The sequence below is a fragment of the Talpa europaea genome (assembly GCF_964194135.1).
Source record: "Talpa europaea genome assembly, chromosome: 7".
NCBI classification, from domain to species: Eukaryota; Metazoa; Chordata; class Mammalia; order Eulipotyphla; family Talpidae; genus Talpa; species Talpa europaea.
This window is the reverse complement of record NC_140074.1, coordinates 127,406,128-127,425,416: the sequence shown is the minus strand read 5'-3', so window position 1 is coordinate 127,425,416 and position 19,289 is coordinate 127,406,128. Positions and strand designations below refer to the sequence as shown.

The 19,289-nt window shown below is 43.1% G+C and overlaps 1 protein-coding gene across 1 annotated transcript in view; it reads right to left on the bottom strand.

Annotated features, from left to right (window-relative positions):
* The window catches only part of CEP112 (centrosomal protein 112), a gene marked incomplete at both ends in the record, with an annotated part of 340,823 nt that overhangs the window by 30,946 nt on the left and 290,588 nt on the right, over nt 1–19,289 (bottom strand). The window contains one exon of the mRNA XM_084238043.1: nt 5,668–5,757. Within this exon, the coding sequence (XP_084094169.1) occupies nt 5,668–5,757 (90 nt within the window). The remainder of the gene's footprint in view (nt 1–5,667; nt 5,758–19,289) is intronic.

Sequence of the window (19,289 nt, the reverse complement as noted above, 5' to 3'; positions counted from 1 at the left end):
ACTCTCTAGAACTGTCGTGTCTACTAGGCAGCCCTGGGTTTTACGACATCACATTTTTCTGGTTCTGCTCCTGTCTCCCTGAGCACCTGCTCCCTTTAAACCCTCTGCAGCCTCGCCTACCTTCTCTGGTCCCCTGGGCATGGGATGGCCATGGCCTGCTCGAGGCCTTTCCTTGTCAGTGTCACCCACATTCCATGGGCTTTTGTGTATCCCCCACCAAGATGGTTCAGACGTGTTAACATTTCTGGGGCTCTCTCTTGGGCTACAGCTTCAGCTTGTCAGCTATAAGTTCCCAAGAAAAGTCTTATGTTAGCACCTCAGGCTCCTCATCAAAAAAAAAAAAAAAAAAGGACATGTTTTTGACATAGTCCTTCCCTTTGGCCTCTAAATCTTTGTGCTCCATGAATTCTGAGTCTTCCATCTACTCCCTATTTTCTTTCCACTTTCTGACAATCTCCAGAGTGACCAGTGGTGTGCATATTAGTGCTAGAACCTCTGAATTAATCTCTTTTTCACCTCTTGCTCATCTTATCTTTTGCTGCCAGATTCATCTTTCTGGACTATGAACATGGTCGTGTAATGGTACCCAGTTAACAGGAAAAAATCCTCAATGGCTGACAGCAGCTTTCTGGCCAGTGACCGAATTCCTGACTTGGGCATCAGGGCCGGCAGCAAAGGCCCTGCCACAGAGCAGTGCTCGGTAAAGAGCAGATACTCGGATCAAAGGCTTTGTCTCCTTCTAGCGGTCTTGTTTTCTTCTTCGCTCTACTGCTTTCTCACTCAACCCCCTTTGCTGTTCCCCAACCCTCATGACTCTCCTGCTTCTTGTCTTCCCTCGTTCTGTTCCCGTGTCCTTCCTTTCCCTGAGGCCTGCCCGACCTGTCTCTGTCTCCAATTGTGAATATTCATAATCACACACGTTGCATCTGCAGTAGGTCTTAGGGCTTCTGAAGTATTTTATACACGTTTTCTAGTTCTGATGCGCACATCAACAGGTATGCCTGACTGATCTCCAGAGAGGTTAGGTGACCTGCAGTGACAGGGAGGGGCCTAGGGTCCCTCAGACCAGCCCTCAAGGCCTCTCCTGTCTGCCCTCCTCCACATCTCGACCTGGGCCCCTGGGACCGCCTCTGCTCTCCTTCCCTCCCCAAACACAAACACTAAGACTATCTTTGGTCACTAGGGTCTCTCCTAAATGAGTATTTGATCAAACTTTAAGGTGGCTGCTACAATGCCGGATGAATGTGAGGAGTGGCTGGCTTTTCACTACGGAGCTTAAGTATGGGTGACTTGTATGTGTGGACCAGACTGCCAGTGCTTGGACATTCACACCAGGTAAGGCTGAGCACTGAACCAGCTGGTGCCCCAAAACACAGGCCATAAGAATCATGAGGTCCTTCTTGGCAGCCGCTGCTCCTCTGGGAGAAGGCCCGTGGGAGCATCGCTTCCTGGCACCCGCCCTACAAGGAGTGGGTGCCCCAGCCCCACAGGCTCTCAGAACAACTCCACGTCAGCAAGGGCCAAGCCCTGCCTGGGTGGCAGGCCCAAGGCTTTCAGGGACTAAAGATCTCCCTCCACCCCCCAGGGGGTCAGAGAGATGGAAGGCAGTATCAGTGTTTGTATTCTTGCCACACTGCTGGTTCTGAGCCTCCAAGCCCTTCAGAAGAAAAAGAACTTTCTTTAAATTCCATGCTTGGGTTTTCCATTTTATACATTTTTTTTTTAACTCAACTAGACTATAGACTCCTTGAGGGCAGCAACTATGACTTATCCATCTAGCACAAGATGCTGATCAAAAGAACAAAATGTTGAGCGATAAAGCCTGCCTGCTCTGAAATGCACAGCACTGTATTTTATCTATTTGCTCTCTGAAGGAATGTTTTTTTCTCATACATTTATTTAAAAGAATCTTCAAGGAAACTGAATGCCCTGGGTAACCAAAGCTATAAATACTTTTAAACTTGAAGTTATCTAATGCGAAGGAGGGGTTTTGTTACATGCATATGATTATCTACATTACATTAGGTTAAAAATTGGACATTGTTCAGTGCCTTTGTGATAAATAAGTTTTATACAGAGTTAAGAGGACCAAATAAATTTTTAGACTACTGCTTCCTCTCTCTCGCTCTCTCTCTCTCTTTCCATAGTTTATCATACTGAATTATCTTGGCCAGGGCTCGCAAATTACTTAGAGTCATTGTGAATAATGAGATATTGTTTGTTAGGGAAGTGAGTTTTAGTTCTACACATACCTGAACCACAGGGAAAAGTGGCATAGATCTGTTTTATGTAGTGGTCTGTTTTACATGCTGTTCCATATAATGGAAAGTAATATCCTGGGCGTGAGTAGCTCACCTGCGTGCATCTGCCTCCTCTTTCTCCTGCTGGGCCAGGGAAGGCACAGCCTCTCCTGAGGACTCAGTTTCTTTGCACAACGCGGAAGTCCCATCAGAGGTTTGATACCCTTTGCTGTGATTACGGGATTCTTGCTGAGATTTTATCTGGAATTAGAAATTACTAACTTCTGGCATGGACACAAATAGTGATGGTTTTTTAATTACTATTTATGGCTTACAGGAAGGGCTGTGTTTCTGTGAGGCTGACTTAGACAGAAAATGAGTATTTTCTAATTTTACTAGTGTTTTCTTAATATTCCTAAGGAGAAAATTAATCCTTTGTGATGAGGGATGGACGAGCCTGCTTAGGCTCGCTGGCCACTGCCGGACCGGCCAAGGGTGAGGAGGGAGGAGAGCTGAGGGCAGGAGGTGAGTGGTGGGCAGGACGGCTACCACCCATCAAGACCTGATGAGAAGCAGCTTTTTGTTTTTAATTAAAAACACAACTTTTAAAATGCCTCGTTCATTTTTTGTTTTTATAGAATCAAAAACACAGGAATTTTTCTTAAATGAAAAACAGAGACAATTTAAACTTGTTTTAAGCAGGCAAGTTAAAAAAAGCAGCCCAGGAAATTGTCCTTTGTAATTCTGCCAGTTTCAATTTTGTTTCTTTATGGAACTAGTATCAGAATAATAATATTTGGTTGAAAAGAAAAGAGAAGAAAGTTCCAGAAAGCTGTTTTGTGCACATTTCAGTTGTTTATGATTGGCTGATGTTAGGCTAGCTACTGTTATTGTAGTTGTCTTGACAGATGGCAAAAAAAGAAAATCATATACAATTTCCATATTGTAAGTATCCTAAATAAGCTCATCTATAAACAAAACGGATGTGACAATACTTTCAATTATTTTCGAGCACTTCTGCTGGTGTCACAAATTGAAGTGGGGGAGCACAGTCAAATGTAGATTAAATAAAAGTTAAATTAAATATAGATGGGCAATTGTCAAATATCCATTATTTGCTATTTGGTTTATATTTTAAACAATTTGGAATTTTTTCCTAGCTACCTCCTAGGACCTTGTGGAAAGAACCCAATATTTCATGGTTGCAAATATGAAATATTTAGCTTTACCCATGGGTATTTCCTGACATTTCTTTGGTAAACTGCAGCTAATAGAAGATATCAGAACAAGTGCAAGAAATATTGTAAAAAGCCATTGTCACTATGAAGATGAAAGCAACTTTGATGATCAAAAAGAAGTCAATAAAAAAAGACTGAAGTGGTTCCTGAATCCTTCCCTATTGTTCATTTGGGATTTCTTAATTTCCCTACTCTCAATATATTATGGAATTTTCCGTGTGAAGTTTTGCCATGAATTAGAGTGATGTCAACAAAGTTTTACCTTGAATCATATTTTATCATAGACTGGAGAAGCTCCAAGTTCTAGAGAGCACTGTTTCCTGCTTGTCTGCTTTCAGCTTTAGTGTCCTTGACATAGGCTTTGTCCTTGACGAAGGAGGTCAAGCAACAGTGAACTGATGCTGATGCCACCTGGACACCACGCAGCCCTCTGGGGGAGGCGCTGTCACTTGGCCCAGCCTGTTCTGGCCTGTCCCTTTGCTCTTTCCTCTTCTCTGCCCACAGAGGGTTAATGGCATTTGCTACTGTTTTGGATTTCTGGAACAGTCTGTTTTTCTAACATCCTCAGTAAACTCACTTTTCTTGTCATTTAGAAATGTTGCAACTTAAAAAGTAGCATGAAGGGAGCAAAGGTTTGGAATTCAGATAAACCTGGGTTTGACTACAACTGTACTATTTACTAACAATATGGTCTTGGACAAGTTACTCAACGTTTCTAGGATTTAGTAGTGGGTTTTATATAATACTGGATTTATATGGCTATTATGAAGACAAGCGGGATGATATGTATAATGTTTGTCATCTTTAGGCACTTGAAAAAATATACTTGTTATTAATTTCTTCACCCTAGTATTGCCCTATTTTGCTACCCTGTTATTGATTGTATAACACAGGCCCTATATCACATATACATGCATTTTATATATATATAATAATACATGAGATAAAGATCACACTGGTATATACTAGCGGTAAGGAGAGAGTTATGGGAGAGAAAGTTCAGCGAGGATTAATACTCAATGTTTTTATTAGGTGTTGACTTGCCCTATTTGTACAAACCTCCATCTTAGAATCCTGTCTGTAAACATCTCCAGAGTTAAAGGAAAAAGACAAAAGCTTCCTTCTTAGCCTTCTTTTAGTGTTTACTCTTCCCACAAGGTCAAAATGACCTAATCTAATATTTCCATACTGAATTTACTATGAGAAATCCAATGTATAAACATCTGCCAATACCTGTGTTAAGTTCCATGGTTAAGGACTGGTGGCATTTAGAATATCAACAATGCTATTATATCCCATGGCCAAATATTGTACAATGCATTTATAAAGGTTTCATTCAGACTTACTATATTTATTGCTACACTGTTGATTTTTTTAGCTTAAATTGTCAAAATTACCACAGAGTGTAATTCACTATAACCAGAAGAATTGGGTGAAAATAATCCTGTCACTTGAAAATAAAACAGATCATTAGCCATTGTCATAGCCAGACTATTCTGGTTGTATTAGATTTATTTTATTAATATAATAGAGAGAAGAGAAAATTAAAATTCAAAGGAAAACATGATTCATGTCTTTAAGTACAATAATGACCATTTATGTTACTATGGTGACATGGCACCATATCTGGTTGGCTGATTTCCCAACATGCATCTCCCCTCTTGCCTGTCCATGTTATCCTTCCTCTCCTAATTCCATCACATGCAGGTGGATCTTGATTGGGCTAGGCTTCCAACCTCTTGTTGGGGATTGGACATGCCAAGATGAGCATGTGATATGGTTCTGCCCAATGATAGGAAGGGAAGGGTGTGTATAGGGGCTGGTTCTGGAAAAGGTTTCCTAACTCTTCAGAAAAGGATCCCAGAAACACAGTCCCTTTCTGTCCCTGGATTTTGCTAGGTCTGGATGGCTTGCCTGGAACTGCTGTGGTCATCTTGGAATTGCTTTTAGAATGAAGCCAACCCCAGAGGTAGAGCCATGAGGATGCCAGAGAAACAGAGCCAGAGTCTGCCCAACCTACAGACTTCAGTTTTTGTACTAAAGGTAACAATCCCTTTGCTATTTGTGACAGCTAGGGGTGGTGTATTCTGTGCCTGGCAGCCCAAGTGTCCCTTTGGAAACAGGAGATGCGTGAGCACCTTGACCTGGAGGAAGTAAACCAAGGGCCGCGACACCGGAGAGGACAGTACCTGCTCCTGTGACTCCAGTTCCTTGTGCTGTAGCTTTTTCTCTGCACATCGCACCTGGTTAGAACGGTTTTCCAGCTCATCTTGTAAAGCCTGAAAGAGTGTAACATGGAGAAACACTAAGATTGGCACCCTTGGAAAAAAATAGTTTAACCACATGAACTGGCATTAAAAAGCCTTCAGACTTCTATTACTATTGTCCCCAAGAGTGGGGGTGAATAAACCAGGATTTTTAGTGTCAGATCCAGATGTTTTCTACTTTAGAAATACCTAGTATAAAAAAATCCAAATTAGAAAAGAGACACATTGGCAGACGTCAATTCATTTTATGAAAATATCTCTTGTATTAGCAGTCTAGGACCAAAAACACGTAATAAAGCACAAAGCCATTGCTAATTAAAATTAAATCTTTAGACAAAAAATGAAATTGCTCTCATTGGTAGACCACAAGGTACTCTTACACTCTGAAAAATATTGTGACAGCCAACAATTATAATACTGGACCACCAAGATATGTTTCAAAATTAGACTATGGTCATTTGAATCCATTACAGTAAACTTAAAGGAATTTATTGAATTGGAGTGGATGGCATGGGATTTGAGGGATCTATAAGAAGCAGGCAACTCTTTCAGTTGCTAAGTAGCTGTTAGAAGTAATTCAGGTTAATATGGGGAACTTAGAAACAACAAAGCTCAATAGTTATCATTGCATCAGTTACTACCTTAAATAAAGATGTTAACTAGGAAAGAAACAGTAATGAGTCAACAATCTAATGGAATTACAGATATATAACAGAGTTACAGCAAGCAGAACACACGTGGTGGTAATGCAAAAAATGTCCAATAAATTCTCAACATAAAATAAAATTCATTTAACCAGCTATTGAGTTTCTGCTCTATGTCAAGAACTCGAGTTCTTGAGACATACTCTGGATAAAGCGATGCAAGGAAACAGAGTAAAAAATCGCCCTGCATTCGTGAAACATACATAATGGGGGCAGACAATCAGCAAACAAGTATGCTAGCTATCACTGACAAATGCAGAGGAAAAATAAAACGGGAAAAGGGGATATTCAGGTACTGGGTGGGAGAGGGGTGTGGCAAAGATGGCCCACGGAGGCCTAACGTAGAGACCTGAAGGAGCAAAGAGAAGTCATGCAGATACCTGCAGGAGAGCCTGCAGAGGCAGCGTGGAGCACAGGCACTGGAGGACCTGCAATGTCAGGGGCATGATGGTCAAGTCGCAGCAGGTCCTGTGCAGTCTTATAACTCAGTTAAGGACTCTGGATTCTATTTGGAGTTAGATGGGAGCCCCTGAGGGGCAGGGCGAGCACGTGTTGTTTTGGTTGCTGTCTGAATAGACTGAAGAGCGGGGAGAGGCCCCTGAAATCTACTGGGAAAGGGTGATGGAGAATGGGGTGGTGTTAGCAGAAGGGGGTGTGGGAAGTATCAGAGTCCCCCTCTGCAGGAAGCCAGAGGAGGCAGCCAGGAGAAGTGATGCAGTGCCTGGGGAGCAGGAGGAAGCGGGTTGGCTTGGGCAGGCAGGAGAACGCAGCTGGGAAGGCTGAGGGAGGGGCAGGGGATGAGGACAGCCTGGAGCTCCGCCTGGGGCCTGAGACAGTTAGGTCCAGGATGCTACACCTCCATGCGGAGATGCTGGAGAGCAGTTAGGTATGACTGTCCAGGACAGACACAACGTCTGCGTTAGTAGCCATCAAAAAGTCTTTCAAGGCAATGCCAGTCTTTCCTTCACCTAGACATAAACAGGTTCTTCACCTTCTCTGGAATTCCAGATCCACCTAAATGTCCGATGAATGCTAAGAGGGTCACCCCCTACATGGAAAAATATGCTGATAATCCTGTCTCTGATTTCAGGGAGTCTGTAGAATGCCTGAAGTCCCTCCAAGGAGCGACCTCAAGCCAAGAATCTCTAACTTAAAAAGTAAATTGGTTTGAGAAGGAGGTTAAAAGCTTAAAGGGCTCTTGGACATAATCCTTGATTACAAGTCCAGCCTTCAGCCCAGTCCGAAGATGAGTTTGGAACTCGCTATTCTTTGTTCATAATTCTGTGACGCTGGTCTCTTTCTGAAACCACCAATGCCATTGTTCCTGCATCTGTTGACCCGTAGCATTTGTCCCGCTTTGATAGCAACCAACAAGCGGAATCTGATCAGCTTCTCTTAAGGCATCACCCATAAGGGTGACTACCTTGGCGTTGGGAAGAGTATTTGTCCAGTGAGTGCTCCCCAGTTCCCACTCTTCCCCGAGAGCCGGTCCACCCTCCCAATTGCTCCCACATCGCTAGGGATCCTCAGCATTACAGAGGGGACAATGGAGGTTCAGTGAAGTTAAACGGCTTGGTCAGGGCCACTAGTCCTGAATTTTAACCAGTGACTCCCAGCTCAATGCTTGTGTTACTCCATGCTGCCTCTTTCCCTCGGAACCTTACTTTCTCTGTTCTTTGCCTGGAAGTTGCTGCCCCACCCGCTCTGCCCGATGCTGTCATCTCCCTGGCCTGTCCGAGGGCTGAGGAGAGCCTCTTCTGGGCTGGTCTCTCTCCAGTGTGTAAGAGAATCAGTGTCCACGGGTGTGTGGGACTGAGGGCGTCGGTGGCTCGGGGTTCTCCTCTTCCTGTCTGCAAGTCCAGTGCCCACTCTGTGCCTGGCACACACTTGGCACAGAACACATATTGGTGGAAGGAACAAATAAAGATTTGAACGATGCTCCCTGAGGAAATCTCCTTCAATCATCAGGGCTTCCGACTGTCCTTAATCTGGTACATTTCGCTACAGGTGATTATGCTTCTTAAAATATGGAAGAGATAAATAGAACTTTTAAATACCTCTATACGTACATCTATGAAATTACTATTTGGAATAATATATTGTCTGGTTTCTGCTACAATATAAAAAGCAATATTCCTTTAACTTCTTTTTCATTTTCATTTCATAGGAAAAATATAGTGACGTGCATCTCCCAAGTCCTGACAAAACCGGTTCCTATCTTGTCCCCCTCCTGCCCTCCATCCTGTCACCCCCATCCACCTGCGTCCTGCCCCCTCTGCTGTCCGGCCCCCTCCCCCACAGTCACTAGCCTCCCCAGGTGAGTCAGTGTGTGGGGTGGGGTCAGCGGGGAGGGGAGAGAGTGTGACCTTTGATGGGTTGAGCTGAAGGTGCTTAAGGTGGGATTTCCAAGGGAGCCATCATGTTGGGGAGGTGGGTCTGAAGGGTGGGAAGGGGTCTCAGAGGCGCAGAGGAAGATGCTGTCTGGCAGGAGTAAGTAAAAAGCAGAGATTCTGGGCCCTGCCCAAGTGACACCTGCAGTAACAGCAGGCAGAGGGGGCGGAGGTCAACACAACTGGTGTGAACTCAGGCGCAGGAGACCTTAATATCACGGGGATGGAGCCCAAACGGAGTCCAAGAGGCCAGGTAAAGAATTAGAGCCGATCCTTTCTCTCTGCATGGCAGAGTGAAGAGGCTATTAAGTCTACCACATTTTATCAGTCTTATCAAAATAGAAATGAAATTACATTTGCTTTTCAAAAAGGTACTACTTTTTAAATTTGCTCAGTTTAACTCAAGATGAAAAATGTGATCTCCCTAAGGTTAATCAGAGAGAGTAGGATGTCTAGAAATTACTTTTATTATCTATTTAAAAATCAGTTTAAAAAATTGAAGAGTAACCAAATAGCATTCCACTTTCAAAAACATTCAAATGGAATAGATGAAAGGAAAGTGACAGTTTATCCTGGCAGCTGTTCCTGGTCTTGTATTCCAAGAACCAATTAGGCAGAAGTGTCCAATCTCGGAATCCCACATAAGGACGATGTGAAAATGACCACAATTCCTCCATCGGTACAAGTAGGAACTTTCTTTTAAGTGTGACTTCTTTACTTAAAACCCTTCAAATCTGACTCTTTCAGCTAATTTCTGAGAAAAGCCCAGGATAAATAAAGAGGCAATGCCCAACACTGTCTTAAAGATATATCACAATGGCCTCCTTCCCTGGTGGTGCAAGGGGTTAAGACGCAATCTATGAAGCTCTCCGCAGCTCCTGCAGCAGGAGTTCCATCCCCAGCCAGGGAGCTACCCACTCGGCATGGCAGACCTCTCCTGTCTTACCTGCTGCTCCCCTCAGCAGTGTATTTCAGTCAATCTGCCTGTTCTGTTCCCCACTCTGTCTCTGGTGAATCCTTTTACCCCCCACACCTCTGGCCTGTACCCCAGTTCTTGTATACATACATAAATAAATCTTTAAAAAAAGAGATATATCACAAAACCCATCTTGAACAGTTAAACTTTTTATTCTGCAAAATGATTCTTCATCTCCTAGCTCTGCTGTGTTAAGTTGTATCATGACTGGACCCACAATCCTTTTCTCCCAGTTAAACCCTTGCCTTTAAGGAAGTCAGCTTGCTGTAGGAACTACACTTGCAGAGTGCTCTGTGTGGGTCTGTAACAAAGAATGACACTCCCCCCACCCAAACTGTAAATCACATAATAAGCTCTACAAGAATAACAAATGTACATATCACACACTCTAAAAGGGAGAGGATTATAGGCTAATTTTATGTTTGTTTAAAATAGGAAAATAGAGAAAATTAAAGTGTAAAAGATTTTACATTAATCACTTTCCAGGGTGAGGAAGAGGGCCTGATAGCTCCTAATGAACAGCACCTGTTGACAGCACTGGAGCTTTTCTGTTGGTTGTGGGGGGCGGGGGAAGAGTATTGTGGACCCGGTTTATGTTAATAAAATTTATAAACATAATTCAAAACAAACCACTCAACTTATTAAATCATGCATTAAGGAACAATGTGTAGTCTTAAAAACCATAGTTTCCTCTTGTAGTTTTGAATCAATTCAACCAGCATGGAATGATGGCAGATATAGGCCTTTTAATAATGAATAAATGGAACAAAAGTTCATTTCAATTGTAAAGTGGTTAAAAAGTTATTTAGTAAAGGAAAACTTCAGTGGAAGGGAAATACTGTGCTAGGAGGATTATGCAGAGATACATATAATCAATCACCAAAATGTTCCCGGGACACAAGACACAGGTGAGACCAGACTTTCAGACACAATGTCTTAGTTAAGGCCAGTCTTTCTCGAGACTTCTGACCTGGCCTTCCCTGACCTCTCAGCCTGCCGCACCTGTGAGCCAGGGATGAGTGTCCCAACCCTCACATGATCGCTTTGACCTCTCCCCCGCTCCCTAAGAACACAGATTTGTCTTCAGTCCATAACCCAGAATATCTAACCCTCAGCTTTTTGCCAGTCAATACAGTCTCAAACCCTCAACTTTCCAAGCCTTACCAAGCCCTCAGTTGTTGGAAATCTGGAAAAAATCAACTTGCCAATCCAAACAGTGCCCTCCACAGTGTAAGAGTCACTTCTCTTCAGAATCACTAGTACTCTGAATATGCTGTGCCAGCAGCGAGCACTCCAGAAGTGCGTTCTCTTTCATTTTATGTTTCACAGACTATGGATTGTGCCTCACGCCCCCCACCTTTAAGTTTTCAAACCACTTCTCACTGACTTGAAGTTTGATGTGATTTACACTTACATTCTGCTGCATTCTGTGTTGCCTTGTGTTGGCAAAATGCTTGTGCCTGGCTTTCTCACAAGTTACGGTGAGGGCGAGGAGCACCTTTTTCTTGGGCCTGCTGTACCTCAAGGGACAGAGGGTAAATGGAGGCGTGCCTTGCTTCTGTCCCCTCAATTCACTCACATGTCCTCTGGGAAGTGGGTGAATGGTGACCTTTTATTTAAAAGGACTGGAGTAAAGTGCATGTAAGCAAAATAGGGTGGGTTGTTACACTCTGTATAAACACGAAACCAGGATTGGCAAAGTGGTTGCTTTTCAGGGCTTGGGTTAAAACTGTGGTCTGAAAGAAGGATACAGGGGCCTTGCTGCGTGAGATGCTGAGGGCCTTCTCGGTGGTCAGCGATTTCATGAGAAAAAGAACAGAGTATTTATACTAATACTGCTGCCAAAAAGAAGCCAGCCTGGCAAACTGTTGAAAATTGGTGAACTGGGTACTGGGTAGATAGAGTTCTGCTTAGTATTCTCCCTACTGCTGTGTGTATTTGGAAGTTTCCAGAACAAAAAGTTAAAAAAAAAATTAAGCTTTTCCTTCTTAAAAAACATGAAGTCACCATATCCTTCCTTTCATGAGGTTTGAATTTACTATCTTCTTGGGAGAAAACAGATGATTCATTCATCAGTCAACAGGGAGAAAGGATGGATGGAGCTCCCCCAAGTATATTGGGGACATAGGTGCAGAAGCAGGGAGGGACGTGTTCCCATTTGGACCTAAGGGAAGATAACTGGCAGGGAAAACGTAGGCACATATTTATTGAGGTCTAATTTGCTTATAGTAAAACCCCAGTTTTATTTTTCAATGCTAATGGTTGGTTTTTCACTTGAGACATGGATTATGGTTTAAAATTGGTAGCAAATATGTTAAGATTATAAAGTGCTGCTGTTTGGTTTCACAGATTGGTTTACCCATCAACCAGAAATGACCCCCGAACTGTAAAGTCAGGGAAGCGACAGGAAGTAAAAAGGGGGTGAGGAAGGCTCTCATTTAAGCCGTAGTTGTCTTTTTAATGACACCCACATTTACTGAAGCAGCATCAGTCAGGTTCAGTTTACAAATGGCACCCACAAGATTTCTGAGGAGAAGCTTTTCTTTGACATGTAAGAATGTTTTCCTTTCTGCTACTGCTAACTGAGTGTTAAGGGAAAATACAAATACAAACAATAAAAGCTTGCCATATTTCCAAGTCAGACATACAGGATTTTTGAAAATCACATCTTCAACTACTGGGCTATAGCAAGAAGACGTAGCCTGGGGTCTCAGCTGAGGTGACAGGGAAGATGGCACAGCAGAGAGGGATTTTTTTTCCTGTGTTGGTCACTGCTATTTAGAGAGGGGACTAGGGCACCTATTTTATTGTTGTTAAATAGGTTAAATCTTCTAAAAACAGTAACAATTCTTCTTCAACTGAAATGTCAATCAAGACATCTTTTAAAGGGATTTCCTTGCTCAGACCTACCCAGGATGAATAACAAACCACAGAAGTTTCCTAGTAATTCTACAGAAATGGAGACAGGTTCATAGGTGGATGTAAAGAAGCATTAGTGCCAAGGTCACTAATGTGTTCACAGCACAATGGTGGATGCTTTTTCTTTATGACTTACATGCAGGTTTCTAATTGTTTTTCAACTTCCAGTTGAAGCACATTTTTTTTAAAGACTTTTTTTTATTTATACAAGAACTGGGGTACAGGCCAGATGCGGGGGAGGGTGAGAGGATTCACCAGAGACAGAGTGGGGAACAGAACAGGAAGACTGACTGAAACACACTGCTGAGGGGAGCAGTGGGCATGACAGGAGAGGTCTGCTGTGCCATGTGGGTAGCTCCCTGGCCGGCTGGGAATTGAACCCATGCTGCAGAGGCTGCGGACAGCTTCACAGTGCAGTGCTCAATCATCTGCACCACCAGGGAGGCCCGGTAAGCACATTTCCCCCCTTATTTCAAGCTTATAAATATTCAACCTCTTATGATATTGGCAGGAGGAAAAGGAGATCGCTGGGAGTTTTAACCCAATACATGTGTTACTCTTCACATAGGGCAAAATTCCATTCAGGTAGGAACTTTCAGTAGTTCTGGCCACAGACCACATGCGTGGAAAGTACGAGTGGCCAAGAGCTGTGGCTGAAGCCTTTAGGCTTCTGAGTCAGTGTCAAGGGTGGCAGATCAGTGGCAAATATAAAAAACACAAGTCATGTCTTCTCTAAAGGATAAATACGTTTTCTTCTTTTCTCTTCTCTCTTTCACTTATTTCCAGTCTTTTAAACTCCCTCAACAACTTCTCTTAAATGTCCTAAAAAATGTACTTGTTAAAAAGCTGTTTCCTGGCCTGGACAGAGGTTCCAGGAGAAGAAGTCGTATCATTCTAAGGCTTTGATGATGTAAGGATGCTGGAATCTTCTAAGGCACCTCGTTAACGTTCCCCTCCTCACACAAAAGACCGTCCTGACATTACTCTCATCTCCTCTTAAAGTAGCCAGTATATTTCTACTCAGGAAATTCAAAGCACATTTTCCTCTCTCCATCACTCTGGACAGCCTTACTTGTGAACAAGTCCTTATCGAGATAAACCTAGGATCAAATTGTCGAGTCACAGTTAGGATTTTTCAGGATCCTAGAGGAATTTCCTCATCTGGCAGTGTGATGACCACTTGAACTGGAGCTCAGTCTCTGCAGTACAGGGTGGAAACTGCTAGTCTCTTCTGCACAAGCCTGAGGAAGAGGGAGCACCCATGAGTTGCTCATTTGCATTTTGAATTTCTTGCAAGGGCTGATCATTCACACATGACCCTTGAGCCGGCAGCTTCATTCCAATTCCCCTAGCAATAGCCCGTGAATTTCTCCTCCATTAAAACTGAAGTAAAATTCCTTCCTTCCACGAAACATTTTAAGTCTAGATCGGAGACAAGTCGTATCTCATGATCAGTCATTAGGCTCCCTATGTGTTAACATATTTACATACCCTTTCCTCTGTATTATGAATTTATCTAATTCCCCCCCCCATGTTAGCCTTTGAACTTCAAAAGGGTAACAGCTCTGCTCCCTCCGCCCCCTGTATTTTTTAAGTGACCTCTGAAATTGTTGGTAGTGCGACATATACTATGTAATAGAAGTTACCATAACAACCAATTATATAAAGATCAAGTTGCCTTTCATTTAAAACAATTGGGATATTCCCACTAAAATTTCTCCAGAGTCCTTTCTTCTCCCAAACTACATAACCATTTTTCCTCTTACCCTGTCCCTAGATAAAAATATCCACTTTTTGGGCCTCCCCTGGTGGCGCAGCTGTAGAGGCTGCCCGCAGCCTTTGCAGTGTCGGTTTGTTCCCGGCTGCCGGCGAGGGTCCCACAAAAAAAAAAAATCCATGTTTTGCCCCATCTGTGCCCTCCGAGTGGGTGCTTCTCCTGGTTTCCTCAGGGCGCCCCCATCAGTGAATCTGGGGGACAGGAAACAGGCCCAGAACACATGCCCACAGCCTCACGGTCATCTCTGAAAAGGCCAGGCACGCACACCTGCCAAGGTCTGAGAGTACAGATTAGAGCAAAACACCCTCAACTTTATGTGCATGAGAAATGGTCTGGAAATTCTAAAACTTAAAGATGTTTAAAAAGCCCAAATTTATAGCTGCCCAGTCAGGATGGGGAGAATGGCCGAGATCAGCTGCCTGAGCACCTGCCTTTTCTGCCTCTCCCCCTCCACCTACAAGAGGCCCGCCTTCTCTCTACCCCGGGCCTTGACTGTTTCCTTCATCTTACTTAGAATGCTCTTTTCCTGTCTATGGTAAGGCTACCTTCCTTCAAAAGCCTCAGTGACTCCAAATGATCTGAATTTGGTTTTCAGGTAGCCTTTAATGAATTAAAATGTGTGAAAGCAGGAGGAAAAAAATTGTGTTTTGCAGATTCAACAGCAATAATGATGCCATTAGCTTGCTTATTAGAGTGTGCTGTCCAAAAGAAGGGTCCTTACACAGTGTTATATGTTGAATTACATCCTCTAAAGAGAGTTACTGAAGTCCTAACCCCTACTACCTTCACGACCTTATTTGGAAAGAGGGTTACTGCAGATGCAATTAGTTACGATGAGGTCATGCCAGAGAAGAGTGGGCCCTTAATCCAGTGTGACAGGCATTATTACTAGAAGAAGAGGAGAGACCCACAGGAAGACGAGGAGAGGCTCAGAGGAAGAGGAACAGAGACCCACAGGAAGAGGTTGGCCACATGATGTGGGAGGCAGAGATTGGGGGAGATGCATCTACAAGCCAAGGAGCACCAGGATTGCTGGCAAACACTGACACTGGAAGATGCCAGGACACCTTCATCCCCAGAGTTTTCAAAGGAACATGGCGCCACTGATGCCTGCTGTCCCACAGCGTTTGGTCCCTTTCTGCTGTTTTAGCCTGCCAGGTTTTGGTACTTTGTTATAGCAACCCTTAGAAAGTGATGCAGATGGGAAGAAATTCTCCTCCCTTTGCAAGTTTTCTCTCTGAAACACACACACACACACACACACACACACGCATTCCTCTCACACCATCTGGTCTAGATCTCATTTTGTCCATGTGAGGACCAACAGCATTCTCATCATGAGACAATCTAGAAAAAGTAAACTGTGTTTACTCATTGTTTTTCTATGATTTTGGGTACATGGTATCCTCAGGTTATAAAGGAAATAAATCATTCTAAAATAATGTTGGAACATTCTGGGAAGATGAAAGAGAAAATGCCCCCAGAAGTGGTGATAGGGATGCCCAGTCAGTTTCCAGCACCCCGCCCCCGACATTCATACAGGGGAAGGAAAGCGTCTCTACTAGGTAAGGTATTTTTTTTTCCTTCTTAACCTTCGGATACTGTGATATGTGGAGCCAATACTTACGAAGGAAGAAGTTTAAAGTTCTCCATTTAAATCACTTAGAATGAGAGGATTTACAAAGATCCTGTTTAATGTTCAGCTGACACATTGTCAAAAACATTTATCATGCAACCTTTGAAGTGTCTTCTACTCCCTTTCAGTTATTAAAGCTTGGATTGCAGTTAGTTATCAACAACGAGGCATACGTGTGATAGTGTTTTTATAGCCAGCCTTTCAGTTTGGTTTCTGAACTACTAAGCAAAATGAAATTCTCCTGATCAGAAAAGTGATTAGTATCCTAGTTTCCATGCTGACTGCACAAAACAGTTGATTTCCGAGATCACTTTATGTCAAACTAGAGACAAAGAAGAGAATTTGGAAATTTCATTTACAGGCCTTCCAACGCTCTAAGTTACAAGAATCCTCAGATTTAATAATGTGTGCTTTAATTAGACTGTAATTCTTTCAGTGCAAATTAGAAATAGTGGTCTACAGGACTGAGATTTTGCTTTCGACTTAATTCCTAATGTAAGCTTTTCACACTGAGCATCCCAAAAGTTCATATTCTGGCAGGAAGAGCCAAAACTCTTCCTCAACAATTCAGTTAAATAACATTTATAAGTGCATACAATATTAAACATCATATAGAGAGTCAATGTTGAGGAGACAGGCTCTGAAGGTGCTTACACTATCAGAGAGGAATGTGATAAGGATAAAAGCTAGAGGAACTCAGTAAGTGTCTTAAGGGGCCATGAGAGAGAACAAAGAGGAGAGGGGAGGCCAGAGGAAGAAGCTCACCGACACCACAAAGACGCCAGCAGATAGAGGCAGAATGTGCGACATTCTCAGAACAATTGACTTAAACTGTAAGAGGCCAATGGCATGGAATAAAAGTCTCTTTTTATTAAGCCAGGGTCTCTAACGAGCCGATATAATGTTTGGATCTTGTTTAGATCCTGATTCAGACACATCAACTATAAAAGGGCGTTTTTAAGTCCACTGAGGATATCTAATTATGAAGCAGTTTTTAGAAGATACCAAGAGGTAACTGTTAATTTGCTCGGGTATGCCATTGGCACTGTGGCTGTGTGAGAAAACGTTCTTGTTTCCTGAGAGGCATTCTGGAATCCACAGGGTAAAATGACAAGATGTCTGCAATTTGCTTTAAAATAGGTCAGCAAAGAAAAAAGTAAATACTGTCACATCTTAATAATTGTTGAAGCTGGGTGATGTGTCCTTGGGAGTTGATACTATTATCCTACTTGGGGGGGGGGGCATGTTTTCAAATTTCCATAATAAAACAAACAAACAACAAAACCACGGGGAGGAAGCACCTGGAGATCAGGAAAGTCTTTCATAGAAGTCAAATTCAGGAAAACCTGTGAATGACAGTGGTGAATGACAGGTCAACAGGGGAAGGGGAGAACAGTCAGCCCAGAGCGCCCACACTGCAGAGGAACTGGGCTGCACGGGGCTAAGGGTGTGCAGGGTGAAGGCGCAGGTCCTGAGACATGTGCAGACATGGAAGCAGCTCTGAAAAGGGAGGTGAGTGCAGAGTGTAGAGGCCTTGAATGCCAGGAGGGATTCACACTTAGTCCGGGGAAGAGGAGATGAGCTTTGTGCAGTGCCCGAATTCAAGAAAGGGAAAAATAATTCCTAGACACCCACAGCACGTGTCCCAGGCATACTAGGTAACCCTTATCACGTCTATGCTTCTCCCTCTCTTCCCACCCATCCCTTTGCTTTAAATAATTTGTCTTCCTATATATTCATATCTAGATTCATGGAACTCCTATTCACCCAGTCATTTAAATCTCAGCTTACTGAGATCACTCTCGTAGAGAACCCGCTGTCATGAGGTCTGCAGTGAGGGCCTGACAGCGCCACGAGCCTGCTTCACGGTCTCACCAGGGCCATATTTTATAATCATTTCAGTGATCATTTTATTTTTGACTGGCATCCATTTCTTCCAGCCATTTTTTCCATGAAGGCAAGGACATTTTTGGCACTGAAGGACTTTAAAAGACCCCTGTGTTAAACAGGTCATTCTGGGAAGTGAAATTTGCTCAGGAAGGGGGTAGAGAGAATTTGTATCATTTTTGAACTCCAATTTGAATTACCGTAATGAACATGAATATTTATGTTCCCAATACATAGTAAGAACTACATTAATGATAAAAATTACGACGCCTCCAATTTGATGATTTGTGCTGTCTTTTTAAGATGAACAGTTCAGGGGCCTCCCCTGGTGGCTCAGCGGTTGAGCGCTGGGCTACGAGGCAGCCCACAGCCTCTGCAGCGCCGGTTCAGTTCGTTCCCTGGCCGCTGGCAAGGGGCCCACAAAAAAAAAAAAAAAAATGAACATTTTAAACTGACTTTTTCATTGTGAGTATGGTTTCCTAAGTGAGTTATGAGAACATAAAAAGTAAATTTGTTTTGTATTTTTGAATTCACAACGACTGTTGTCAGGAATATAAGCTTCCCCCCTACCCCAACCCGGTACCTAATCACTAGGAGTGGTACACGATAAATACCAAGAAAAGCCCTTAATCATGTTTTAACACCTTACGAAGAAGCCTTAATCAAAGACAATCATGTGCAAGGCCAATCGTGACCATGAATTGCAAGTAGCAGCTCAGGGCAGACACATTGACTCTGGGGATGCAAATAGTCGAGAATCGGTTTTAAGTGAAAACCCAGGCAGGTTCTTGGCAGAGGGTAGCCAAAACATATTTGTTCAACCTTAACTTTTCATCAAAGGCTTTCCTCCCCTAATGAATGATGCCTATAACCAAAACGGTAAGGCCAGCACAGCTGCTTTGAAATGAACTGCCGCAAACCAAACACCTAAAGCTTAAGTGTTTCTCTTCAAAATTGACAAAACTCCTTTGAGGGCACTACATGATGGGTATCCTTGAAATAGATGTGGTCTAGGAAATCGGACTTTTTGAAGTCATTTTTTTGAAAGTCTGTTTCCTCGCTGGTTTACTGCTCGCGTGGGTAGTCAGCCCGACCTCTGAACAGCTAAGGCCCACTCCGTCTCCCACTGGTAGATCAAACTCTGTTCTGGAAGCGAACATTAATTTTTTAAAACGTGACCTTTCCTTAGGACTATAAAATAATACATGTTCATTGAAGAAAAAGAGACATGTATAAAGAAGAAAATAAAGTTGCC